The sequence below is a fragment of the Osmia lignaria genome, chromosome 4 (genome assembly GCF_051020975.1).
Source record: "Osmia lignaria lignaria isolate PbOS001 chromosome 4, iyOsmLign1, whole genome shotgun sequence".
In the NCBI taxonomy this organism is placed as follows: Eukaryota; Metazoa; Arthropoda; class Insecta; order Hymenoptera; family Megachilidae; genus Osmia; species Osmia lignaria.
In genome coordinates, this window is record NC_135035.1 from 7299238 (window position 1) to 7318254 (window position 19017).

Sequence of the window (19017 nt, forward strand, 5' to 3'; positions counted from 1 at the left end):
GGGTGTAATAACGATTCAGAAATTTCTGTACACGCGAACGAGGAATGTACATTGTTAATCCTAGAACGGGCAGAACGAGAATTAACGGGAGGAAATTTCTCATCGGTTTTGGCTAGACGTCCCTCTCCAATAAGTGTGGTTTTGGATACAGACACTCCATGGTAGCTGGCTTACGCTACAGAAGATTCATTTTAACCAACATGCGTGTACAGCGTAATCCACGATGAAATATTCAAATTTCAGTATAGTGGATCGATCAATCAAATGTTTTAGTGAAAAAGTAGCAGAGAAGGAGCTTCGGTACGTGACACGGTATCAACGGGATCGTTGTTAATTAAGCGAACAACGGGTACAATGCGATGGGTAATAACGAAACGATGAGGTCTTTCCAACTTTTACGCTTAACAATGTGTTCATTAACCTCTTAATTAACATACGTTATGAGGCGCGTAATAAACCGGCTTTTGTTCTGTCACGAACAGGACACAATATTGCCAACGGATCCGATTCATTTTTTCCTCGTAAATCGTCCGCTATCCGCTTTTGTATCCCTCACCCTCTTCTTCGAACGCTTCGATCAACCCTCGAGTACGCATACATATGCATGGCCAGATCGAATCTCGTCATGGTTATCGTTCACCCGGGCCCATAGTATCGGCCGGAATCAATTAATGTAAATCAAAAGCCGCGAACGAAAGCGCATCACACGGTGGTCGAAAAGGGACTTTGCAAAGAACGCCGCGAAAGTGATACATGTCGGTTTTGATGATCTTTTTAGAATGATATATTTCATTGATGGTTATTTACTCTGAAGGGATGGCCAATTTAGCAAATTTCCATGAAAATTTGTACCCGTAAACTGTGTATTAATATTACAAGCATGGGTAAATTGAAATTTATAATTTAACATATTCAGTAAATTAATTTCATGGGTACGTTCACTATCGTTCGCAGGTGGGTATGTTTGGAAAGTTTGAAGCACGGACACATAAATGGCACTAAATAGAGTAAATTATCGAGTTTGAAATCTGGTTATTCTCCGAACGTTATGTTTACACTGTCTGTTTCCTACCTGCTCGTTTCACTCAAATGGCCCTTCCTTTAACTCCTATCTCATACCTTGTTTGTCTCACCTGACTTTCCTGACGCATACCACAGAACTAATCCTCTGCCCTCGACAATTAGTCCACTGTAATCCATTGTTTCCGCAACAAATTTAAACCGCTCTTATTCTGTCCGCAGGTATAATAAATTATTACGGTACAACCGCTATATAATTAACCCTCCCCCTTTGTCAATTAGCGTACCGTAATTTTCTGATTTCCCCAAACAAATTGTTCACCGATTGTTCATTTGCGACACGAATGAAATGCTACCGTAAATAAAACATTATCGATATATTTATCGAAGGGCAGTGTACGAACGCAAGATTATACGGTGGCACGGGTCGATTGTGGACGCGGTTGAATTATGTCCCTGAGAGCACAAGTTACCGGACATCGGTCGGGACGATAGCGGCATACCAGGTGAAATGGTTATGTTTCATTTCGCCCAGGCTTAATAGAGGCAACGTCAATCGTTGGAAGAGGCCGGTTGAAGGGTCACGCTTTCCACCAGGGATTTGCGAACGGAATATCGACGTGCTTTGTGCGTTTTCGCCGTAGATCCAATTGCTCGAGTCAATGGTATTTCAGGCTCCTTTCAGCCAATTGTGTACCCTTGAAATACTGCACGATATATATCGTTGCGTTCGAAAAGCGGGTTTATTAGAACGATGAATGTGAAAAGAATTCGCGAAGAGAATATGGAATCGCGTTACGATTCAATATTTACATGTTTCGATAAATCGGATCGTTGTTCGGCTGTATTTCAAACAACTGATGAAATTGAAACAAATTTTAATCGAGTTCACGGTAAACACGAGCGCGTATAATATAAACGAAAAATACACGTGTGTCGGAGTATGATTTCAAAAGGATATTGTCTGCAAACAGGAACCTTCAATAATATCAATTGCAAAAGAAACATCCGAAACGTTTCATCTCTTCGACGCGTGCAATTAGTATGGTTGAAAAGCTCGGACAGGGGGATGATTTTGGGTCAAAGCCAGATTTTAAACTCATTAAGCACACGCCATTCTGACGGACCATGGGAAACGCATTTATCCGGTGTTTTTCGTTTGCCCCTGTCCACGGTTATTTTCACTCACGATTCACTCTGCGCGCCCGTGCCGGACAAAATATTCGTCTACCTTTCCGTTGTAACGTCAGAGAAATTGATTTTACCACAGGAAATAGGATATATAAATCATTTACACGCCGTGTAATTCTTTTGTGGAAATAGAACGTGTACGCGGTCTGTGCCACCTGACCTTTATACCTGAAGCTATTATTTTATTTCATTTTGCGCCCTTTATCTCGTTCAAACTACACAAAAATTGTACTTGTTTATCAACACTGCGGCTTTTTCATACGTGTAAACATTCCACAACTTCCATTTCTTTTTTTTATCTATGGAATATTTCAGTTTATTTTTTTTTGGTATTAGTTAACAGCTAGCTTTCAAGCTGCAACTTTTTTTTTTTTTACAACCGTGTTGTAGCTGGTTATTTTTTTGCATTGAATTTTATAAAAATATTCCATGATTTTTTTATATCTTTCAAAGTACATATTGATGCTTTTAAACGTTTATTTCTGAATTTACTGTAAGCCAAACACCATTTAATGTTTAAACAAGGTATAAATTTCCTAATTGAAAGCTTTATACGTACAGAAGCATGAAATTCTGTTACATTTGGATGAAAATAACAGGCGGTTCAGAGATTTTCGCGATAATTAGTTTCCTGTTTGTTAATATTATGTTCCACACGTGTTGCAGCCATTTAGCTGCTAGATCCTTTTACAAACAATTATAATACAGGAAGACTTTTGGAATTATTTTTCCATAATTTATCGACACAGATTGGCGATTTCAAAATATTTCATTAATTTTGGGGGTTTTACTAGAAACTGTATGTTCTTTCAAAATCACAGAATCCCTACAATACATGGAAATTCAAGTCAAGGATTGCTTAGATGAAAAGAAACTCGGGGAACACCCTGTGAATGAAACGAAGCAGGGATTTCCTCTCGTTCCATCGTTATATCCACAATATCAACAAGTAATATCGCGGCGAAGCGACCGGTATTCTTAGAACGCTTCGATAACGACAGAAAGGAAAATGCAACAACCGCAATACTGGGAAAACTTGTCCATAAGGAAACTCGAGCTAGAAGAATGCATTTTTGCAAACGACCTAGTAGTTCTTTCTCATTTTTCCTGAACCTCTCTTGTCTGCTAACAAACAGATAAAAAAGACGAGGTTTTCAGATAAACTTTGCACTCTCCTCTATAAATCATGGTAATAATTTCGTGTTTATGCACGATAATGACCCAAACACGCTGCAATAAAATAGAGAGCTGAAATTAATGGCCATCCTAATTAGGGAATTTCAAACCCATTGAGAAATTTAAAGAAAACCCTTAATTTAGGATTTTAAAAAATTTTATACAATGCAAATAATTCCATGGATGTTTGAATTAGTGAATGTCGATCGACGATCGTAGTTCTTCGAGTTTAAGTTCGGTCACCGAATAAAGTTCTCGCGTACAATCTCTGATGCCGCGAAAAATTCTAGCCTCCAGTTTTAAAGCACCCCTTTTACACTCGAAAACTTCGTTCACCACCTTAAATCCGGCCTTATGTAATCAAGCTGGAATCGGAAACTTGCGTGGCTCGTAGCTTGTGGAAAATCTTGCCTCTTCTAAGTAACTTACCTTTTCACAGTAGTTTTCACGTAGCCCGCGATATTCGTCTGATATCCTTCCCCATCGATCCAACTTATCCCATTTTCCCCTTTTGCACAGAGAACACTTCCACTTTGAGAGCTCCTCGTCATCGTCGACCATTCTGACGATGTAATTTATGATAAAAAAAACGAAGAAAGGCTCAATAATAGTCAGACTTTGTCTTGAAACACGCGGTGAGAAAGTGAACGATGATGGTAATAGGAAAGAGAGATTTATCCTCGTACAAAAATGAACTTTCTCGTATTCTTTGTTCAATTGATCAAGTTTCATTCCTGTTTTCTTTAGATTGAAAAATCTCAATAGAGCCTCGATGAAATAGACAATACCATCCGGTGGATCTAATATTATTCAATTCTCTGGATAAAGAAATTTCATTAAAGAGTGAGAACGCTTTCTGAAATTCGAAAAATCGTACTTACGATTGCGTGGTCGTTATTGAGACAGCGTGTGATCGTTTCATATCGTTCGAGAGATTCGAACAGCCTAGGTGTGCAAGCTTTTGTGCGACTGCGACAACGGACCAGAAAAAGAATTTTCGAGCGCCGGGTTAAGTCTTTATTAAAAAGCTTCCGTTCAGAGGGAGCATCTCGCGACGCTCCGAGCAAACAACGATAGCATCAGGGCCACGTATAATTTCCCGGATACATTTACAGGAAGACATTTATTTAAAAGTATCTGCTTCCAACGAGATTAGTTCACGTCCTTGTCGCGTGTAGCATCGAAGAGGAACGGGGGTGGAAAGCGAAATAAAGACGATGCTAGCGATAAAAGTCTGTCCACGTAAAAGCAAACTTTCCTCTTAAATTTTATTTTTCCTCCTCTCTCATCTTTTTTTTCTTTATTTTTTATTTTTACCCTCGTCATACACTGTAAAGTAGTGATAACGATTCGCCGATAACGGGAGCCCGATGCGACGACGGAATCGAATTATTCGTTAATTTTTTGCAACGTTGAAAATCTAATTTAACCGTCGCGGCGCTCCGCCACGGTCTACGGTCACCGTGGAAATTATTTTTATATAAGGCGAGATATAAGCATTAACAAGGCTCAATATTGATCCCAGCTTGTTCCATTTTTATTCAACCCCACGATTTGCCGGCGATCTATAAAGAATGTACCAACGAACGGATGCTCGCACATACGGGGTGTTGAAAAACGATAGTTCAGGAATTTGCAGCTGTAAAAATGCCGACTGGTTGAGATACTCGAGGTGTTTCAACGAAACAAAACGATCGTCCTGTGTTTCTTGTTCCAGTGATAGAACGCGAACAGATGGCACCTGGCAGGAACAATCTTTCTCGAAAGCTTGCGAGAAACCTCATCGGTGTTAATCAACTTTATTTCTACCGTTTCTTCGACTCCTCGTATTTTTCTCTTTGTTCCCGTGCGAATTTGCCGCTTGACAAGTCGCGACGTTTGCTTTACAAATTGTACAGACAATCAAAAGGTTTTCCTTTCGAAAAATTAACGAAATAGCTCAGAAATTCCGATACAACAAAGTTCACCTCGGAACTTGGAAAATTAGGAGCAGAACAATAATGGAAAATTAGGAGCAGAACAATAATGAAAATAGATAATTAAATGAAGGAAACACAGGGTAGCTTTGTAACTTAATGCTGTCAATTAATTCAGTGACTGTTTCGACTAAGAAACGATCAATCCTTGTTAAGAATATCGATGAAATATTAGTGTAGTTGTATTCATGAAACTTCAAACTTTAAATTGATATGCCACAAACGTATTTTAGCTATACACTTAGCTATAAATTCGTATCAGATTTTGTACGTTCCAAGATTGGCCATTATTTGGTACAACTGGCACTCATCCATTTTATGCTAAGAACAGTGATGAAACGTTTATGTAGTTATTTTCGTCCAACTTCGAGCTTCAAATTAATGTACCATAAGTACCATTTGTGATACTTTTATGTCATGAAATCGAGTCAGACTATCTTTCGAAATGGACCATCTGATATAGAAGAATCCAATTACTTTTTTATACTGAATGTCTGAAAGAATCAATCTATGTAAAAAAAGGATCAAAAATCCATTGTTTTTAAAAGTGCATTTGAGATATCTCTCAAACTATTCTGTTTCCAACATTTTACTCTAATACTTTTTTATACAGAATGTCTAAAAGAATCGATCTACGTAAAAAAGGGTTCAAAAATCCATTTGTAAAAAAAGTGCATGTGCATCGGGTAAGTGCATCGCTATACTTGATTTGAAATATTTCTCAATCTACTTAGTTTTCAACATATTACCTGTTGAAGCTTGATCAGCCGAACGATAGGTTAACGCATTCTGCATCCCTTAACGCGTTACGTTAAAACAACAAATTCACAAATGCACCTACGTCCGGCAGAGAGGAAATATTTTGCTCGAAAACGTTCTTATCCAGATAGTTTCGCGTGCACGTAGCGGTCGCATAAATATTTCTTTAGAATGCATTTTGCGTGCACGGAACCCAGCGTCATATCACGTATGCATACGTAGGTACGTATCTCTCAGTGGATCATCCTGTTGTTTTGTCGAAGTCGTTACATCCGCTGTAGACAGCCTCGTGTAATCCCCGAACGGGGACGAGCTCGTGTTATATGCATAACAGGGTGAACTTGTCAGGTAGACGCCAGTCAAAAGCATTTTATCCTTTATTGTTGACACGCAATCAGACTGAAAATGAATTTCTTCTGAGGTTTCAAAAAAAAAGGAAAAAAAAAAGAGAAAGTGTCCTTCTTCGACGAAGAATTTATACAGTGACTAAAGATTCAAAGCACGCTCGCGACTTTAATTTCTTCTCAACTTATCGAACAACTTCATGGACGATGGATGATCTTTATTTTCGCATCGGAACCAATGCCGGGCTATCAAATTCGCAATCGTTCGTACGTGCATCGGTCGTTGGCGACTTGAAATATTCACCCTGGGAGCACATTCAATATTTAAAGTGCTTTTAAATGCATGTTTCACCGCGATTACGTTACCCCCGTTCGTGTTCGAGCCCGTGCAACGAATCGACTATTATCACCGTCGATGCATTCGTGTAAGTTTACTACATTTTTCATACCCTCACGGATCTTTATTTTCACGATTATTCCTTTTCATATTCGTGCGTTTTGTTGTTTTTCCATATATGCGGGAGCACGAACGCGCGAGCCCGTAATAAAAGGTTCTTGATTTCCAACCCTGTACCGTTTCGATTCGAGGGTGAACGCCGAGCTGTTTGCATGTTTCTCACGATTTCATCCCTCGCCCTAACTCGTCCCACCGTCGTCCTCTTTAAGATTACAAACAAATTCCTTTCTTTTTTTTTTTCGTGTAACCTCGATCGATGCCGGACTATAAGTGGATGACGCGACCCAAGGAGCATCCAAAATCGAATTTGTTCTGGCGAGTGACGGCACGAGTAGCTTGGTTGGCCGTATATAACAATCAGGGCTTATCACGGTTCGTCAGTAAAAGGCTGACGAGGCGTGGGTCAATCCCAGCCCGGTCGATAAGGTCATCGAGCCAGCGAGCATAGTCATTTGCCGACACCGGCCAGCCACCTCGTAGAATTATCCTCGTTGACGAGCGGCCAGGGCTTACTAGCCGCATTAGGGACACGAATTTCTTCCGGAGATTCGCGTAAGACGAACGAGAAACACGTCTCCGGGTCGAGAGCCGGCAAATGTTGGAGAATCGAGCTGGCCCAATTTCTAACGAGCCTGGTTAAAACTCCGGCACACTCGTAGACTAGAACTAGCGAAATTTTCTCCGCGAATATTTTCCTTCCGATGCGATGGAGCTGCATCCTGCCGGGGTATTCGCAGTTAGAAGCGGCATGATTTTTTGGACACTCTGGCTAATTAGATTTGATTGGCAAAAAATTTCAAAGTCAAAATTTGTCAAAGGTTTATTAAAATGTTAATGGAAAAGAATTTACTGTCTCTGGGGCAAGATTCGAACAGTTTTAAAATAAAATACGGCGAAAGTTTCGAAATTTACTTGAAAATCTAATATATTCCGATGTAATTATCTCCTTATCTATTGGTACAGATACAAATCGAGAAGTTTAGTCCAATAAAGATGAAACTGTATCCATTACCATTAATTCACCCTTACACGACGAAACATCTTTCCGATTGTAAAGGGAACCGCGGTCCTACCCACCGAAACGAAGTAAGAGTGTATTTGTAACGGTGAATAAACGGAGACGAAGTGAATAACGATCCGACCGAAGATAAAGTTTGAATTGCCTTTACCAGAATTGCCGCCTAAGTGCATTAAAACTTCAAGCAGTTACCAACTGGGATTACCATGGAATGTCTCCTGTACTCTCTGGATTTTGATGCTGTGAAGTTCTAATTCGTTGGGTTCATTTGACGATCGTGCTTCGATCCTCGCTGTCCTCGTTTCCGCGTCCCCTCCCCTCTATCTCTCTTTTTCCCCTCTGTCCTAATTGCTCGTCACAACGGGAGCCCGTGATAGCGGGTAGAACGAAACGCGTACAAACTAAACCGCGCGACATTCCATCGCGAGAAACGGGAAATCGAGGCTGCGATTCGAGAATCAAAGGACGGACAGAGGCGTCGGTAGAATTTCCATCGAGTTTTATTGGAAGTTCGCCGGTGGTTTCCGTGGAATATTACGAGAATATATTCCACCTGATTTCGATCATCGACTGCTCTTCGAATTTATCATCGCCACCGAACGACTTCGGGCCAGCTTCGCTGCGGGCTAAAGGGTTCCTTGCATATCAATGAGGATGTAAAATGATCAGTGGCCGGTACTTCGAATTACCGATGAATATCGCCGCGTAAGGACAGACGGAGAGGCGCGAAATTGGTTGGGATCGTTGGAAAATGCCCCGCTTTAACCCTGCTCGTACCCGAACCGGTCGCTCGCGTCTCCGCTTCGAATTACAAGCGCGAATTCTGAACCCTGATATCTGCCCGTTCGTGTAACCCGATTACTCCAGTCAGATTCCTATTTGAACCTGAAACCTCAGAACGTTATGCTTCGGGCAGCTCCTTCTGCTATGAATGGTCAGCTGTGAAGATAGAAAATTGATCAATTTATTTGGGTGCATTGTGGCAAACTCGGCGCTGGTTATCGATGATTTTATCAAATTCGATAGGAAATTAGGGATGCAGAGGATATTGCCGCGGATGTTAATGGAATTGGATAACTCAGTCGATATCCTAGCATACTTCCTATCGAAGATACGAATCAGAAACGAGCTAGGATCTCGCATCGAAACGAACAGATTAGAATCATCTTTCTGGAATAATGACGTCGGCCGGTGCCCGTCGTTGGTACACGATATTAACGATTCAGATTTAGCACAGTCGAATGCTGGCTGCTTGATTGCGAGCCAACACCGATTCGCGAGACCCTTTAAATCGGGTCAACAGGATACGGTTCCTTGGGAAGGAAAGAAAAGAGGAGTTAGGTGGAGGGAAAAAAAACACCGAGAGAGACAGAGGATCGAAACAAAGTTTCAGTTGCAGTTCCAGACGTCTCTTAATTGTGACGAGCTTGATATTTCTGGGCGAGAAACACAATTTACCGAGAAACCAGAACGGATATAGTCATGTTTCGAGCAACCATTTCAAATGAATTAGTAAACGTTGCTATTCGAAAATTCAACCCGTTACGACGTGAAACGGGGAAAGAGGAAATTGTAAACTGAAATATTGAGATACAATAAATATTGTATATCTTATTATAATTGGAAGAACCAAAATTCAACGTTGATTGCGGGAAGCGTCAGAAATTATCGAGGTAGTTCGTCTACCTGATTCGTGTCTAGCATCGAAGCACTCGATCACAAGTGCTCCCAGTAAACATAATTGAGCACCGTCAAAATCGTCTTCACTCGAGAGATCCTCGAATTGCCGTTGTGAAATTTAGTTTCGATGACGTCCTAATTGCGTTCAATCGTAATATCCCCGTAATTACAGGACATAAAACGCTGCGTTTGCTACGGAACCAGGGGAGTGTAGCTAGTGTCTCCTGAACGAGACAGATCATTCTTTCGCGGCAAACGAATCGTTTAAAGAGCCGATTCGACGATTAATAGGGTCGTAATTCTTGAATAGCATCGACTCGCGGGCGTAATAATCAATTAGCGACGACTGAACGAAGCGGTAATTTTAATGTGGCAAACAATGCCATTAGCATGCAGCTATTATCGGAGATCGAGGCTCGAACTGTGTCACGGTGAAATTATTCCTCTCCCTCGGTTGGCGAAAGTAAGAGAGGGAAATATATGAACAGAGAGAGGTGAAACAGTGGGATATAAATGAAAGTGCTTATGCACCATGAACCCATCGCATTCCGCTGGTATTTTACTTCAATAAAGAGTCACAGCTATATTGCACCAGAAATGGAAGTACTCATTCTATTGTCTGTGTCGTCAAAGTATACTTGACTAATGGTACCAACCGGAAAAACCGAGATTCTCTATGAAAACAAAAGGAATACAATAAAATTCTAGAGAAAATTGATCTCCTCGAAAACTAAAGCATTTTCTTTAGTTCACATTTTCTATATGAAATCTTACGTTCTTTTCTTCCACTTTCTCAGAATGGTTATACGAGTATTGTGATTTACGTACATTTAGGAAAACCTCGTGAGACCTTTTCAAACAGGAACAATACAGGCTCGTTGTCATTATTAGGCAAACAACTTGCGAATAATTGAATGTTTCTCTGCGGGCTACAATGCCAGCTTGGAATTTATATGAAAACTTTATTCAACCGTAAATGAGAGTAACATTGTGCGACGTTCGTAACATATTTATATAGGTATATACATACAACAGACAGTGACAATATCATCGAACATCACATTAAATTATCCATTGCTTTAACTCTTACGTCAACCAAAACTTTCTCGTCGAAACGCTAGTAACCTTTTATTTCCTTTTCCCGATCGGGAGAAATCGACCGATCTGAAGATCCCTTCTGAAGAATTGTTATCGAGTCGATGTACCATCTTCGATGCAGCTTACGATAATCTTTTATCCGATCGTATCGAGATTCGGTACATCGCTCGTAATACGATTTATTATCTTTGCAATTGGATTATCCTCGTTGACAACGTGTATGGACAAGTGAAACAACTACTTGGATGATAATGGGGTTTTGATAACATGCTGTAATATTAACGTTGCGAAACATCGTGGTCCAGAAAATCGTTCCCATTCTTCGTTAGAAAAACAGAAACGCGTCCCTTTAATGGATTTATAATATACAGGAATCGCTGAATCATGGGTATAAATCGTGCGGGTTAATAGAACATTTAATGAAAATATGGTTTCACGTCACCTCTCGATGGATATTATCCACCAATGAAGATAAAAGATTGAGAAGAAATGTTCATAAATAATTATTTTCAGAGAAGTAACTAAAATTTTTAATGTACCATAAATACTTATTATCGAGAAATATGGCAACCTGCACAATTTGTATCAATAATTCAACCATCCCTTGTGATTCACGAACAACAATTAACCGACGTCAGGAAATATATGTACAATAAAATTGAACCTAACAAAACGAAAATGACACACGATTGGCACAATTCGACGTTAACGAGATTCCTCCTACCACGATTCATTAACACAAAGATTATCACATAATTCCTGTGGATATTCTAACGTGAAACATGTTTACCAATGGCATCGTTATTTTCCAGCAAACCTTGGTGTTCCTCGTAAACGTCGCGTCGGTTCTTCTCTACATACGTGTAACACCTGAGCACGGTCATTTTGTGGACGTCAGATAGAACTAATTTGGACATTATGAGCAAGGTCGTCCGTGCGTAGCAAGGCAATAGAAGATAATGTCATTAGGCTGTGCTGCATTACGCCGGGATTATCACGATTAATTACGCGCACCTGTACGTAGGCCGAATATTCTGATATTCGATTAGATCGCGGTTAAGTTTGTCCGTTTTAAATCGGATATCCGATGGTAGAACCATCGGAACTCTATCACGACATCGCGTACTTTTCACTTTTCTTTCTTTTCCCGGGACAAAGTTACGGAACCGGTTGGTCGACAGCCGCGGCGATCTCCCGTGGGTCGTTGCCATTAACGTAACAAATTTTCAGAGTGCTACCACGGGGGGAAGAGAGGGAGTTAATACCGCGACCGAATAAAGTTATCGCCACGAGGTGGAACACTGTTTGGAAAGTTTCGGTCGGCAAAATGCGTCGGTTCGCGACAGGATTATCGCCATTAATCGTGCCACTCGTCGCAGACAGATTACACAATTACGCTTCTATGATCGCGATAGTACACACAGCTTACATTTACACGTATCACAACGGTTAATAGAGCGGGTGGTGTCCCGTGAAATTCTAGCTCGTGCTCGACGTGTAACCTACCCCCTGTACCCAGTCCGATTTCGAGCACTCTTTTCAAAATGTTTCTGCACCGAACACGAAATCATTTTTCCAGATACATGCGACCACTTCGTTATCCACGCGGTACTACTACGTACGCGGGTTTAGTTGCTTGAGCATCGTTAACGCTATTTACACAGGCATAGTTCGTTACACGGAAATGTATACGACTTACACTTTTATAGGAATCCGTAAAAAATAAGGATCGCGGCGCTGGGAATCGAACCCAGGACACCATTACAGTCCCCTGACATCCCTATTTGCACGATTCCTTTTTATCCCCGAGTCTGCAGCTCACAGTCTCGTTAATCCGAATGAACCTCATTTTTTACCTTTCTTTTACCTTTCGAAGATGCATTCACAGGTCCAACTAGAGTCTTCCAACAGCGTAACACTTTTTCTTGAAAGAAAGATATAAAGAAAAAAATAAAGAAATCATCACAACCTGTGGATATTCCATTTTTTTTATACTTTTGTCCCTGATTGACAAGCGACGGTGTTACACGATGGTCAGTTCGTGGTGGTCGAATGCAACACCAGTTTCAACGTGGTAAACATCATCAGTAGCGCACTGCACGCCATGATAGATGGCGATGACGCGATGCTGTGCTGCATCGCGGCTGGATTATCTCCTTTGAACACGTGCACCAACACCCGGGCCGGTTGAGCGTTGCTCGCTTCGCAGGTGTAATTTCCGGAATGGCGATCGGACGCACGGGGCACCTCCAGCCAACTCTCGCGCCCCGTCAGATCGGTGCTGACATTGACCCCTCGATCCCCGTCGAAGTTGATCATCCGGAAGTTGTGGTACCAGAATAGATAGGAGGGCGTCTCGGTCGATTTTTTCACCTCGCAATGAAGCTGCAACGTGCTGCCCGGCCTCACGAACTTCTCCGAGGGACCGTCTATCTCGGCTCTGGCCTCTGCAAATGGTAGAACGTGACGCGTCAGACGTGAGCAGCTTACCGTTCTATCCCATATTGTTTACCAGGGTCCAAAAGCGGTTATGAGGAGCGGGATGGTTGAGGTATGCATCGTGGCTGGTTAAGGGTTGTACGGGGACGGCGTACCAAGCTACTACCCTTCCTCTCTTTCTCTCCTTTTTACCCTTTCACGCTCGCACGATCCCCGACAAAACACACTCGCTGGTAAAATTAACCCTTTTGTAATTTATTCTCGGTCACGGGAAGTGCATTAAAGTACGCGACGTTATTATTATAATTGGGAATTTTATTGAACCACTTTACCCCTTTACCTCGGCCAACGACGCGGACTGACGCGACGACGCCCGTGTGTCCGCTATAGAATCAGGTGTGACGAACGCTGTAAACACGACGGCGGAACCTTCGTCACAGCCCTCCACCCTTCGTCGGGATACACTTTTGTCCATCCCGACACACCCCCCGTGTCTCTGTCGACCTTTCGTTCATCGGCGTGTCACGGACGAGCGCACGCGAACGAAAGCGTGGATCGAGTTTTAAGCGCTTCTCTGCGTGATACAAGAGCGTGCTCTTTTGAAGCGTGCACGCTCCAAGTGCTTCTGCCGACCATTGAATCGCCGATGGGATTGGCTGCGGCAAAGTATCGACTGCGTTGGTGGAAATAAAAAAAAAAAGGAGAGAGAGAAATAGAGGGAGTGAGAGAGGAAAAAATAACAGGGAATTCGTAGCTGGACACGAGGGGCTGTGATGCGTTGAAAATTTATTAAAACATCACGACTCGAGGACATCGAGGATATTCCTGTTGATTGTTCGTTTTTTTTATACCCGATGCAATTTTCTCGCGGTTCGAATGTGATTTTTTGTTGACCGTTCCGATAAAACAATTGCCCTTTAGTTTTGTTTCATTCGTTCAGCTCGCTGATTTCACCAATTTGTATCCTTTTTAACTTTCACTGTTTATTTTATTCATCGAACATTCAATTAAAGGGTTGAAAGTATATTTGGTTATTTAATTTTTTGATTACCTTTCAAGGAAGAAAGAAATTTTAAGCGGTCGCCTGTGAGTTCAGCGCAGAAATTGAGAAGCTTATTAAACGCGGTGCAACGTAATCCCTCCTCTTCTGTGTTGCGAGTTTTAGGGATGACGTGGCTGTATCGGGGATGATTAAAATTAGATTCACCCGGCGAAAAGCTCTCTATGTACACGAAGATCGCGTTATTTACCTGGCTCCGAAGGGAGGTTAAATTTTATAATTTTCAAACGTCTACATAATTACGTTCCTAATGAGGTGCCATTAGGGTCAATCTTGAAAAGTGCCTTCGTTGCGTCAACAATACCGCGATCCTATTGATTTCGAAGTTGAATTCTTTCCGATTGGATGCACTCGTTAAATACGCCATTACCAACTTCCTATTAGCATCGATTCAATCTGATCCTATTCGAATACAATTTTCTTTTTCGCGATAACGTAATTTTTAATAACAAACGACCAGCTGTCAAAAGCGTCCTGTGAATATTCATTCAATTAACCTGAATCAAATTAAAATATAACGAAAATTTTTCACTTTTTCGATTGCCAGCACTTTGGTACTTGAAAGTGTTACATTGATAAATGACAGGCTCATTACGTTCCGCGCAGACCACATACAGCGATTACCTTTAAATTCATGCCTGTTCGAACAAGCAGCGCAATTAGCTGATCGATTTAATGCTCGTCCATCGCTTAAATATTTGAACACATCGATGGATCCTATGTACATTACATTTCGTCCCGCGTTATAAACCCTCCTCGCCGTTTAACACCGCATAAAATGCTCTATAATCGAAACGTCCCGCCAGCCAGTGCCGTTTATATATCATTCTTGGATCAGAAAAATCTCAGTCCATGAATTTCAAGCGTGCAAGAAGGAACGTAAATATTACGCGTCCCAGTTTCGGACAGGAGGTTGGTAGAGAGGGTGGAAGGACATAAATATTAAATGTACCTGAGGAAGGCTCTCGTACGTATCCGTCAGGATGTCACGGTAAAAACACGGCGCCGGAAACCGAGGCAAAATTAGATAGCAACAATTCTCCCTTTCGGTACACGCGAAGGACAGACACGAATAGAGACGTATACTCGTTTTCAGGATATACACACAAATCTATCGGAGAAAGGAGGGACAGGGAGTCGAGTAGAATACTTCCAAAAACTGGAATCTAAATGCAAATACGCGAACAGAGGGATGCGGTTAAAACGACCAGGGAACCAACCGAATCCCGTAATTCACGAAACTTCTGCCTCCTGCGCCTGATAAAAACCACTTTCTCGCTATTGATCGACCCCAGTCTGCTTAATAAAATCCAGATGAAAGAGTTCTCGCCCTCTCGAGAGGCCTGCTTGGACCCACCTCTTTCACGCCGACGCGTGGATCCTACGTAAATAGGGATGAAAATGTAAACACTTAAAGCGTAGCTCAAGGAGAAAGCTCGTCAAGATTGAGGGAGAAAAGAGAAGAAAGCAAGGAGGCATAAGAAAGAAGAAAGGGAATGCTGAAAGAAAGAATGGTCGATGCGAAGGGGTGCTCAAATTCGCAGGCCTAGATTCTCTTCACAAAAAAAAAAAGAAAAATTATTTCCTACTGCACAGAGGATGAAAAGTGCAGTGAATTATTAAGCAGCTAATTATTTGGTAACGTGGAATGATATTCGTAAAGAGAAATTGCGAGGGTGGTTAAAATTTCAACAAAAGGAATGCAATTATGCATATTAAATTCTTACAAAGTCATGCAGCTTTCAGTCTCTTTGATGATGACGTGCATGACACTTTTTGTTTAAGATAGCCTGTTGAATAGGTGGGTGAAGTTTGTTGAACTGCTCACCGGGCAGCTTGTATACCGGTGCTGGCTTGTTATCAGGAGAAACGTGGTTCTATGTCTCTGTGAAGTAGGCGAGGATGATGCTCTTTACGTGGTCCTTTCGCAGGAAGCTTTGCCACTTTTCGCGCTCTTTCCGCGCTACACCGAGCCTCCAACAAAAGTGGACGTGTGCTTGGTCTATTGTATTTGCACGTTTAAACGTCCGCTCGTTCTATGTAATATTCGTTATTGCCGCTGACGTAATTGCGAGCGGTGAAGCGAAATGGAAACACGGTCGAAGAAGAAAAGAGCAATATTAACGATGAAAGGATCGCAACAACCAGCTGTTGTTGTAGTAAAGCTGTGCTAACCCATTGAACGATCGATACCCGTAATCGAAGCGAAATATTTTCCGAGTTCGTGCACTTCGATCATTCCTGTCCGCGAACAAACGAACGAACGAACGAACGAATGAACGGGCCGAGGTCTCTTTTTCGAAACGGTTTATTTCAATTTCATTAACCACCCGACAGAATAAACTAAAATTTAATTTATTCCATCCGGCCAGCCGAGTCGATTTTTCAATCGGGATCGGAAATTCGCGCGAGACACTAAAGTATATTAAAAATCGATCAAAAGAGGAACAAAAATTGTCGGAGGCTCCGGGGCGCACGTACATACGTATACATAAACCCGCGGTGGATTGTTCCATGAAAAAGTGTGAATAAATTATTTTCTGCTATTTCATCACGTATTTCGAGCTCGTTATTGCGAATATTTTATTATCTTTATTGTATCAATTAATTTCATTCGTTTTCATCTGTAACAATTACAGACTCGGCATCAATTTTTTATAAGAACTCCAATAATAATAGAATATTTCATAGAGTAATAAATAAAAATTCAATTTGTTCACACATTTTCGCGAAAAGGGATACACTACCATGCAAGGTTGGATTAAATGCAGCAAATGTATCGGATGAAAATCGTACAGTTCCACGCAAATAGCTTATACATCGGTGTTTAATTTCACGCTTACCAACAACCTCGAGGAACAGAAATATACTGGTAGGTGGGTGGGTGGATACTTGGCACTCGTACAATCCGGCATCTCTCGGCTGGACGTATTTTATTTGAAGAGTCCAATCCTCGCTGTGATGGAAATGAATTGGCTGGAAACGTTCGTCGTAGGCGTACGCTATCCTCCCGATGGTCAGTAGCTCCTGAACGTTCTTCCGTTTGATCCACGACACCTGAAGGGCCAGGTACAAAAAGGTCTCGTTAACAAGAATGATCCGTCACCGTTTCTGACCGGAATTTGTTAAAAAGACGGATCTGACTGGTGGGATTCGGTGCTCTCCACGAATCTCGTTCGTGAAACTTGGGAAATTTCACCTGTAACGACTGGAATGTCCGCCTTTTATCGCTGATCGAATTTTTTTATCATTTGTCCCCGCCGAAATTGGAAACATTCCGCCGCGTTAAAAGTCTACCCGATAGAAGACGGAAGTAATTCGGACCTTGTTCAAACCGACAAATCTGTCCCATCGGCGAAGACGCCGGATTTTAATTAATCGCTCGGCGGTGGGCGATGTTTGAACAATAATTCGAAACTATGGGATTCTTACGTCGCTGAGACAACGATTTCTTCTCCTTCTTCAGCCAAGCTAACCCATATTTCGCAGTAAGAACAAATAACAGGCTGTCTGATAGCGATTCTCGTTTATTCCATGTAGGTAATATCCAGCCCCGACCTTCCACCATTGTCCGTGTATTACGGTCAGTAACTACTGATCCATCGTTACGAGTACTAACCCCGCCATTAGTTAGTATTTTCTATCCACACCGATGGACGGTGTCCATTTCGCGTCGGCCATTAATTTTCTCCCGTTCTCCTTGCCGACCATCGATCGTCTTGGATCGTCTTAACGCTGTCGAAGGACAGAGTTCTCTCGTAACGATTAAAGAGCCCGGCTTAGGAGCTCGTAAACCGATAAAGAGAAGGAACGTTTTCGTTTGCACCCTTGTGTACGCGAGAAGGTACCTTTTCTATTTACTTAACGAAGCAATTCTCGTTCGCAACGATGCAGTACGCGAGTGAAACCTTTACGGCTACTATTTATTCGTACGTCGAAAAGTTCGGAGAAGCGTAAACGATCAAGCTGGTAGCGCAGTTCGGAACTGTTGAAAACTAGCAACGGTCCGTAAACACCGTAGACGTATGACAGTTGGTAAACGTGGTGGGTCAATAACGATCAGTAATTACCCTGCGCGCCCTTCCCTTTCATTCGCTCGAGGTGAGAGCAAGCAAGAAACTGGCCTTGGTCAGAATAATTCCGGCACACTGACACACGCGATGATTGCACAGCTCGTGACCGGATTTGATGGCTAAATCTATAGGTATAACGTGCATCGTGCTGCATATTCCATGGGAGATTCTCTACCACCTGATATCCGCATCTATTTTAGAACTAATTTCTATCTAAACTAAATTCAACGATGTCGTAATAATTTGTATTCGACCTTCGAAATAGATCAACCGGATGCTCTCAATATGGACGGTGCCAAATTTGTAAATTATAAGAATGTTTAGCCGTAAATCAATATTACCGAGGTATGGGTATTCTGTCGTACACGAGTGGACCGGGATTTCTGCAAATAAAAGTCGGATATTTTACGCGGCTGTAACGTTTCTCGCTCTAGATTCAACCGTGAAATATCGATGCTCGGGCAGAATTTATAAAACTTATACGCTCGCCATCGGACGTAAATACACGGGCCACGTAACGTACCGTGGCTGAAACGGTGGTCGCCGATCCGACGACTATTTTCGCGTTTCTCGGCTAACCGTGACGCGTTCGGAGGACCGACAGCCTATCGCGAGAAGTGCTATCAGCGAGGGATAATCCTGGCCGAGTTCGACGCGGGACGACGACGTTGTTCGTACTCGGAATTGGCCGTGAAAGCAGAGAAGAGATCCGTTCGGGATGATACG

At 42.0% G+C, this 19017-nt stretch overlaps 1 protein-coding gene across 4 annotated transcripts in view; it reads right to left on the bottom strand.

Moving 5' to 3' along the window:
• Nucleotides 1-9620: 9620 nt before the first annotated feature.
• Nucleotides 9621-19017, bottom strand: part of LOC117603266 (hemicentin-1) — a 43120-nt gene continuing 33723 nt past the window's right edge. For all 4 annotated transcript variants that reach the window (XM_034322248.2, XM_034322247.2, XM_076688063.1 and 1 more), the window contains 2 exons: nt 17062-17275; nt 9621-13166 (listed from right to left, as the gene is read on the bottom strand). In XM_034322248.2, the coding sequence (XP_034178139.1) occupies nt 12754-13166; nt 17062-17275 (627 nt within the window). In that variant the 3' untranslated portion in view covers nt 9621-12753. The remainder of the gene's footprint in view (nt 13167-17061; nt 17276-19017) is intronic.